This window comes from Montipora capricornis, chromosome 10, assembly GCF_036669925.1.
Source record: "Montipora capricornis isolate CH-2021 chromosome 10, ASM3666992v2, whole genome shotgun sequence".
In the NCBI taxonomy this organism is placed as follows: Eukaryota; Metazoa; Cnidaria; class Anthozoa; order Scleractinia; family Acroporidae; genus Montipora; species Montipora capricornis.
This window is the reverse complement of record NC_090892.1, coordinates 34,346,639-34,356,638: the sequence shown is the minus strand read 5'-3', so window position 1 is coordinate 34,356,638 and position 10,000 is coordinate 34,346,639. Positions and strand designations below refer to the sequence as shown.

General features: G+C 39.1%; 1 protein-coding gene across 1 annotated transcript in view; it reads right to left on the bottom strand.

Annotated features, from left to right (window-relative positions):
- The window catches only part of LOC138019103 (xanthine dehydrogenase/oxidase-like), a 125,308-nt gene that overhangs the window by 112,199 nt on the left and 3,109 nt on the right, over positions 1 to 10,000 (bottom strand). The window contains exons 2-5 of the mRNA XM_068865775.1: positions 6,708 to 6,913; positions 5,534 to 5,637; positions 5,346 to 5,407; positions 3,140 to 3,238 (exon numbers count right to left, since the gene is read on the bottom strand). Of these exons, the coding sequence (XP_068721876.1) occupies positions 3,140 to 3,238; positions 5,346 to 5,407; positions 5,534 to 5,637; positions 6,708 to 6,913 (471 nt within the window). The remainder of the gene's footprint in view (positions 1 to 3,139; positions 3,239 to 5,345; positions 5,408 to 5,533; positions 5,638 to 6,707; positions 6,914 to 10,000) is intronic.

Below are 10,000 nucleotides of genomic sequence, written 5' to 3'. Positions count from 1 at the left end.
CAGACGCCAACTACAATTCAGCAATCAAGTTCCTGAATAATTGATTTGGAAACAAGCATGTCATTATAAGTAGTCAAATGGATGGTCTTTTCAAGCCACCACCCTTGGGAACCATATCAGATGTTAGGAGGCAGTGCGCTTGCTGTGAGATCGGGGGATCTCGGGTTCAAGACACGTTCTGACCACTGGTTGAATTTGTTCCTAGTAGTCCCTGGTTCAACTGCTCAGCTGCACTTGCAAATAAACAACTAGTTTGCCTCCGGCCGGATGGAATTCGTAACAGATGTTATTGAATTTCCTTTTCTGTTGTGATTGTTTCATTGGCCCTGAAAAGCCCCTATAGGGAGAGGACAATTAAGTATGTATTGTCTTTTATTGTACGTTCAGAAATTACAGCAAACCTTCAGGGCTGTATGATGAAGTTGAAGTGCATGTAAGGGGCCTACATGTATGGGTCATTGTTTTGTTTGCCTTAAAAGAAACCATTTTGTCTAAATTTGCAAGCAAATAATTGTTTTGTTCTTCTTCTTTGCCTTGATTTTCTCTTTTTTCTTTGCTTGATGAGTATTCTGGTTCCAACTCATCCTCAAAGAAGAATCTCTCTTCTCCATTAAACTGAATCTCGTCACAAAAACATACACAATATCAACAAGGCAAGGAGACCTCACCAGTACCCAACTTGCATTGCGCGACATTCAAGATGACGGCACCGGGAAGTTTTGAGGTGGATCTTTAACATTACAAGAACATAAAAAAATTATTTCACTAGGTAATGCAATCTTTTTGTTACACATCTTATAAGTACATGTGGAACATTTTGACATTTGTTAAAACAGTGGAGGTTCCCTTTAAAGTTAGTGTGGGAAATTTAAACAATTCGTCACCACGAGAAATTGAAGCTTTTTTGTACCCACCACTTGTACACCAATCGGAAGTCAAGAGATTGACACTGCCAAGGAACATTTTTCGCATCTCACAGAAATTGAATGAGCTGACGGTGACCATGGAAACGAAGATCTCGAAATTGGCATGCTAATTGGCGTTGATTTTATGTAGTTATTTTTCACCAGACAGATGATACCGGGGAAGAGCGGGGAGGGGCCTGCGAGGAGTACTATCCTGGGATGGGTACTATCGGGCCTAGTCCCCAGGAAGAAGAAAAGCATGCGGCTTTCAATTGGCAATGTTGTCTCGACACCCATGCTTAAGGTTGCCTGCGGACCAAAACGTCTATGTCCCGCAGAGGAGCTCCTTAAGTGGCCATGGGATCAAGATTCAATTATTGGCATCAGAGAGAAAGAAACAGTCTCCAACGCATTTCTAAAGAACATTTCATTCGCAAACGGCCAACATTGGGTAACACTGCACTCAAAGAAAAACCACAACCTCCTACCCAATAACTACGATCTAAGGCTGGCGAGACTGAACACTCTGGTACGTCTGAGAAAAGAGCAATGGAACAAAACCAAGAGAACATGGCTGCCATGGTCACCATGACAACAGAGCCTAGCAACCCTGTAAAGCTGATGGAAGCCATTGATTGTGAACGGTTCAGTGATGCCACTAAACTATTCAGAGTAACAGCTTTCAGCCTAAAGTTCATCTAGAATCTCAAATCAGCGAAAAAGGAGCGAAGAGAATCGCCAAGTACACAGATCACTCAGACAGCTGAAGAAATCGGTGAAGCAAAATTGCTTTGGATCCTTGAAGTTCAGATGAGCTTCGAGAACCTTAAACAACAATTCAGGCTGTTCAGAGATGAAGATAGCATTCTAAAGGGCAAAGGAAGATTTGGAAATGCCCCGTTGAGTGTCAGGTGAGTGTCACCTGTTACCCAGACGACATAAGGTGACAAGACTAAATGTTGAAGGCTGTCATAACAAGACTAATCACAGTCAAGAGAAGGAAACTCCAGTAGAAGTGAGGACCAACGTCTGGATCCCAAAGGGGAGACAGTACGTGAAGACCATCCTGTGTCAGTGAGTCATTTGTAAGAAAAGAGAAGGAGTACCATACAGACCACAAATGGCCACTGATCTACCCGAATCAAGAGTCTGCAGAAGACAAGCATTCACCCATGTGGGAATGGACTTCGTAGGCCAGCATCAGTAGTACTACGAAACAGATGAAGAAAGCCTATTCACTTGAGCAACCTCAAGAGCATTACACCTAGAACTGACTCCAGACCTTTCAAACAAAGCATTCATATAGCCAGACGTGGGAGACCAGTTTCCATAACAACTGACAACGCGAAGACCTTCAAGCGAGCCAACAAGGAGCTGGGGTAGTGCTTCTGAACAAGAAAACGCAAGCATTTACTGCCAACCAAGGGATCACTTGGAATTCTATCTTAGAAAAAGCACCATGGTGGGGACGCTATTATTGGCGAATGGTACAGCTTATAAAGAGAAGCCTTTGTAAAGTTGTCAGAAAGGCGCAGCTGCCTTATGAAGAACTACTGCCAGTCCTCATAACAAAGAAAGGGACGGAGTACCAAACTTGCGTCCCCACACCTATGTCCACTCAGAAATCACAGATCAAGAACTGCTGATGCCAAAGCACGTGGTCATTGGAAGACATGCTACACTACCAAATCCTGTTGAGCTAAGCGATGAGGAAGAAACTGCCCTCAAGGTAGAAAGGAGAGAATGTTACCTCTGCAGGTTGTTGGAACATTACTGGAAACGATGGTTCAACGAGTACCATGTCGTGCTACAGGCGTCTAAATTTATTGAACAATAGTATACAGTAGTAATAGATAATAATGCAGAGAAATCACCAAATTTTGCCCCAAAATGCAGGAAAATGCATCTCCGCGAGTGTTAAATTTCAGTAAAACAACCGCTATCCAGCTCATTGCGACACGTTGTCTGGCTTGTGACTCCGTGCCTTTCAACAGACACCTTGAGTGGCACTACATTGGCAGACCTACATAACTACATTTTTCCACACTGTAAAGAAGTAGACCATGTCCAAGTCTGTTCGTGCACTTAAAGAAATGAAATTGTTGCCTTTAAAGGGTTTTATATTGGGTAAAAATTTTTTTTCATATAGGAATTAAAATTAATTTTCAAAGGTCGTTTTAGTATTTTTGGTTATAAGCACAGAAAAAAACATAGAGCTGACAAGTGGAACTGACCTGTACATGTTCATAACAAATCCTGGTGAACAGTACCCACACTGGCTGCCATTGTGTTCTGCAAGTCTTTCCTGGATTGGGTGGTACCCATCGAAACGACTGCAACAAAATACACAATTTAATCCTTCAACATCACAGGTTTGACATGTAAGCACCATGATAATAATTGAAAAAAAGAAAGAGTCTGCCTGTTGAACATAATATTGACTACCAGTATTCATCAACTTCCTTGTTTTTCAGACCTGAGTGCAGGGCAGGCACTTTATCATTGAAAATTCACTTCATTTTAGAGAAGAACAGCGTACAGTATTTACTACCACTGAAACCTTAAGAAATGCCTAGAAGACCAAAACATAGACTGGTGCATGCATTATGTACATGTGGTTAGTGCTATGTGGAAGAAACTTGTCTTGTATTGTTTTATATATGTGTGTATCGCTATATTGCTTAGCTGTGTCAAATAAGCTGCCTTTTTGGAGCTTGGTAAACTTATGTGTGAGGGGATGTTGCCAACGATCAACAACACACATTGTTTGAAAAAGGCTCTAACAATTATGGACTAACGCTCTGAGACATGCAAACAAGTGAGAATGCGAGGAGTGATGACAGCAAGTACACTGGAAAACTGTTCATGCACTTAACTAAGATACTGCTGGCCAGTATTGGTTTGACTTTTTGGAACATCATGAGATTAAGGAACTAACAGGAAAAAATAGTAACTAAACTTGGTGTAAGACACTCTGCAACAAAGTCATAATGATTGTAATGAGTTGGGTGGTGTTGTATGACATGTATGATGACCAACTTGGAGGGTGGGGAGCATCAGCACCACCAGTGTTTGCACAGGAGTCATCTTCTTGACTTGATCAGGGTTGGAAAGAGTGGTTGGTGAATCATAATTGCCAGCAAAAAGGTAATCATCCTGGGAGTTCTTGGGAAGCAGGTGTAGAAATTTTAGTGGGTATATAAGTAATTATATATACACAGACAGGGTGCAGAGTGAAGCGAAAGGGATGGTGCAGCAGGTGGAGTTAAATTGATGTCTAGCAACTTGGCATCTGTGTCTAGAGTGGATGGGTGGGATTTCAGGAACTTAGAAGGAACCTGGTAACAATCAGACATCTTCATAGATAAGAATTGCGATAGAGTTGAGAGCCAACAAACTTTGTGTTGCAAAAAGCCCCATTTACTCTAATGACAACTACAATTAGGTAGCGATCATGGGCTCTAAAGAGATTGGAATTGTTTTTGGGAAATTGAACCTGTAGGGATGATTATCCTTGCATAGTTTATGCTGTCATAGGACGATGTCTTTGTCCTGTATGGATATCTTGTGGTTAGAGAACTGGTCCTGCTGAGTCCTTATCTCTCCAGCTTAAAGATCTGGGGAGAAGTTAAAAGGATTGAGGTTTGCTGTAGCAACAGCAATTAGGGTGAGGTGAGATACAGGTCAACCCAAAGAATCATCAGGTTAAGGTTGTGGCATTCAACTTCCAGTACTGCCCCCTCAACAACTGGGATATTGTTACGATTCCTAGCATTGCCATTTTCCAATGTTATCCTGTGGTGTAACTGAGAAGTGGATCATCAATGTAGGGACCTAAATCGTGGAGCAGGGTCTGCATGGATTACAGCCGGTGGACCATCCAAGGGCTCATCTGAATACAAAAGCAGATAAGGGTATCGCATCTAGTAATTGTGATGCTCATCTTCCAGAAGGGTTACAAATAAAGTGACACACTCCATGAGTACAATTTCTGTATATATCACACATTGATATTATGACAAAGTCAGGTGGCAGACTGGTCTGTACCTATAGTGTACATGTAGGTTTGGGGTGGAAGGCAGTGCAGTGGTGATAAGCTTAGGTTATGTGATAGATGGCCTTTTCCACTTCAAGATCCTACAACCAACACTTGGTAATGTTTATAAGCAGATGGCCAGATAGTGGAAGTTGGAGCAGAACACATTCACAAGAAAGTGTGATTGTGTGGGCTGTAGAGAGAGCTGCCTAGGTAGTACAAAATGAGGAATAGAAGCTATCAGACCACAGGATAGTTTTGCCTGATTCATGGACTGCAATGGTGACTTCAAATGGTGTAAGAAGAGATGAATAATGAGGGATTGATGCATGCAAGAACTTTTAAGGCTTCATTATGAAAGATCCCCTGTGGCTAATAAAAGTAAAGTCATTCATAATGCATACTTCCCAATGCCTTCTATTGTTGTAACACTTGCGTTGTTTACTGCACACAATGGAAACAGGCACTGAAAAAAATGACAAAGTACTTGTAAAAATAATATGGTTGTTTCCCCAGGTGATCTTTCTCAACAAGAAAATCAAACCCATAATATTTTGTTTGTATTTAATACGCAAAGAAAAAGTTTGCTTACAGAGTTGACAGCCATTGCTACAACTTTGCTAGAACTGAGATCTTTTCGGGTTATTGACACTACACAGCAGCCACATCCTCCCTCATGGCACATCACCTTTGTACCTATTATAAAACAAGAAAATATGCAGCAAGTCTCAGCTAAAATTCAATCACGTTTTTTTTCCATGGGACCTTCCTTTCAAAATTCATTCTTTATTTCTAAGACTGTCTCTCCTCAACAGTGATCTGTATATGTGCCATGATTCTTCTGCGTGAAGTGAGTGCAGGTGGCTCCCCTAATTTTACATGTATGCCTGCACTCATTCTCTTGATGCCAGAAGTCTCTTTGAGCCTCTGCTGCGGAACAAAAGTGAAATAATAGGACCAACAACCACATTTCGTAATACGCTGTATGTAAATGTGTTAAAGAATAAAACGAGCACCACCTGCTATATTTTAACTAAAGTCATGCAGTGCTATTTTCAAAAACTCAATTCTTTTTTCCTTCATATTTGGGTCAAGAAAAAAAATTATGTCAAACACTCATCGCCTTTGAATGCATCATGCACATACACTACTGATTTTTCATGAAGCGATGGATTTTCCAGCTCTATGACAATCAAACTTCTGTTTTGTATATACAGACTCATGTACGTAGTTTACTTCTGCATTCTTAATCCAGTGAAATCATTATCCTTGCAATCAAACTCTCTGGGGCCTACAAGTGAGTTCTGAACACAACTAAAGGGGGGCCATAAAAACTGAAACTGAAAACTGAGACCTGAAGTCAAAATAAAAACCTTCGGAACAAATTTTAAGCTTAAAATTTTGCTAGTTGCATCTTATTAGGAAGCCAACTCTCAAAGTTTACAGAAAAAAGTGAGTTTTTCTTTCAACTAACAGTCTAACAAAGTGTTTTTTTTTGCGGCTGGCCTATTCAATTTTAGACTTATAAAAACTTAATATGAGTATAAAAGCTCTAAATGTTTCTCACATACTGGCATTTCATATTTAGGTGGAAGTGGAAGGCACTAATCATTATATTATTCCAGGGTGGGAGTAACATGGAAAAAAGCCCAAGTTGGGAGAATAGTATCTCGAGTGTGACTCCCAGCAGTGCCATTACATAAATAAAAACAATACCGGATATTCTACATGTATAGTAAGATTATTATTCAATGTACTGATCATACCTTGCAATCCTGGTTGATTTCGGATCCATTCATTAAGACTCATGGAAGGATCAGGATTGGTGACTATATACTGTGTTCCATTCACAGTAAAGGTAATCTCAGTAACAGGGGAAGGAATGGACCAAAATACAACATCCTTCATGCAAGACTTGCATTTTCCTCTATAAAGACCACTAGATAATACCACATCATCCTCTGGAACAAGCCTGTTATCGATCAAAGCCAACCAATGTTGCACATTAATTTTTAACCCTTTCACTCCTGTAAGGGCCAATGAGACTCATAGATTTTACTCTGTCTAGCACCAGACGATTTTACTCGTCAATGGGGAACCCCACAGGAGTGAAAGGGTTAAAAAAAATAATTCTGCTAATTAATGCTGTAAACGTCTTCCTTGTCTAGAATTTGATACTCTTACATGTTCTGTCTATTGCAGGCTACACGTACGTAGGTCAATTCAATCTCTGTGTGGCAATCATGTTACAACAAAGTTACATGCATATTTTATGTTACTAACTCAGAGCAAAAAACAATTGGTCAAAGTCTTCAAAGAATAAGATATATAACTATTGCTATTATGTGTTATCACGCCCCGTTATGTAATCATTTTTGTAATGTTATGTCATCCTTTGTACTGTAAACTTATTTAAGGAAATTGTAATTTATTGATCACTTGCACTGCAACTGATGAAGGTCACCAACCGAAACGTGTTTTTATTAAATTTTTTACTCTTTTAGATTTTTTACTGTATGTACCTATATATTTTCTTTCACTCAAAGTTGTCCGTCCTCGTTTTTCATACTAGTTTTAAATGCACTTCTCGAGGTTTGGACTGTGAATCCTTACGGATCCTTCTGGCGCAGAATCATCTCTGTTGGTTCGAAGCATTTTAACTTATTTTATATATATATATATATATATATATATATATATATATATATATATATATATATATATATATATATATATATATATATATAAAGTTGCATATAAACTGGAGAGGAAGACAAAACTTCTCGAAGGTCCAGGAAATTTAATAAAAACGTTTCGGCCCTTCGGCCTTCCTCAGTTAAAATTTTTTAAAATAGAGTAAAAGTTAAAAGTCTAAGGATAAAATGTTTTTTTTATCCTTAGACTTTTAACTTTTACTCTATTTTAAAAAATTTTAACTGAGGAAGGACGAAGGGCCGAAACGTTTTTATTAAATTTCCTGGACTTTCGAGAAGTTTTGTCTTCCTCTCCAGTTTATATGCAACTTTAATTACTAACTGAGGAGACTACGTGTTTCCTTTTGGATCCTTCTGTTGGGAGTTTATCGTTTGGTCAACCATTACAGATATTCAAGCTATATATATATATATATATACATAAATTGAAAGATTAAAGAGGACGCATCGATTCTCTGTTACTCTGAGTTTCGCGCCTAAGCGCTCGTCAGACAGAACTTTATTCAACTAAGATCATACCTTCTTATATACAAATTAGATAAGTAGCTAATTAATTCATTAATGTGATGATCTGATCTACGTGTGAAATAACGATTTTCGAGAGCTATTGTTGGCGGCTTGTGAAATTTGCTAAGTAAAACTTATTCTCGTGGCGGCATTTAGAAATGAGTTCTGTTCTTTTGTTTAATAAAGACGGCTTCTTGGCTCTAATTAAATAAAGTTTTTCTGTCAGGCACAAGTGGCACCGCTTGCTTTTGTTGCTGTAGGCCGGGGCGGTCGCTAAAATACTCCAGTTAATTGTAAAATTGGTGTTGCTGTCTTTGAGTGTCCAGATATGTTTTGATAGTTCCGTGCTGTTTGAATAGTTTCTGTTCCGAAAGGAAAGTTTGTGCTGCGTGTAACGTTGTTTAAAAGTTCCTTCTGTTAGTCCAATGTAGTTCTTTCCGATGGGGTCGCTTTCTGTTGTTACGTTGGCGTTGTAGACGACGCTTGAGGTCAGACAGTTGTTTTTCAGAGGGCAGTCGTTTTTCTTCCTGCAGTTACAGTTGCTTTCCGTGGAGGGTGTCTTGCTTGGTTGGAGGATTTTTCTGTTGTGCTTCTTAATTATGGTTTGCAGGTTGTCTGTGCAGCTATAACTGCCACTTGTGCCTGACAGAAAAACTTTATTTAATTAGAGCCAAGAAGCCGTCTTTATTAAACAAAAGAACAGAACTCATTTCTAAATGCCGCCACGAGAATAAGTTTTACTTAGCAAATTTCACAAGCCGCCAACAATAGCTCTCGAAAATCGTTATTTCACACGTAGATCAGATCATCACATTAATGAATTAATTAGCTACTTATCTAATTTGTATATAAGAAGGTATGATCTTAGTTGAATAAAGTTCTGTCTGACGAGCGCTTAGGCGCGAAACTCAGAGTAACAGAGAATCGATGCGTCCTCTTTAATCTTTCAATTTATGTATACTTAGCTCTGCTACCACAGCATTGAGCACTTTACGCCAAGGTTGACTCGACCTCCACATTTATATATATATATATATATATATATATATATATATAACATGCGCCGAAGGCTGGGAGGCGTCCAACACCCCAACCCTAACCCTAAACTCTAACCCTAACCATCTGCATCAGGTGTAACATATTGCTTGAGGTGAGAATTTCAATAACAGAAGACTTTTGGAAGTGGAAGAAATTCAGCTAAATTCTGGAGGCACTCAGCCTTGAATGGTCTTGGAAGCTGCATACCTTGTCAATTGATATCATGTGTCACGACACGTTGGATCTGAAGGGGAACATGAAAGATCCCAAAAACCCATCAAATCACTCAGGACACCACAGAAAATAGTAGGTGAGTGAACTTTATCTATCTGGCTGTCAATAAAATGGACTTTTCAAAAGAAATGTCAATTTGAAGTTTTTGTGGAAAATTTTTCTCGATCACTTGAATCGGCCGTTACATGTCATGGACATTTCCCACATAAGCTAATAATCCCATGGCCTAAAAATAAAAGCCATTACTACATGGCAAGCAATTGTCATCCTAAATGGAGCACTTTAATTGCCTGGCTTTTGGTCACGATTTTACAGTACAAACCCTCACCATCGAAACGGTCCATTTCCATACTTTTCCTCTCTCCTAGGAAATTCAAGTTGACCGAAACACAAGTTCTTAAAAAGCGGAATTTAATTTGTTTTCATCACAAAACACTTATCGGTATTACAGTACAATACTAATGTATCTAATAGACAGTAATGTTGCAAGACATTTTATTGATAGTGACAACATTTATTATTGATAACCACAGCAAAGGCGTGTTGAGGTCACTGGGACTTTTTTC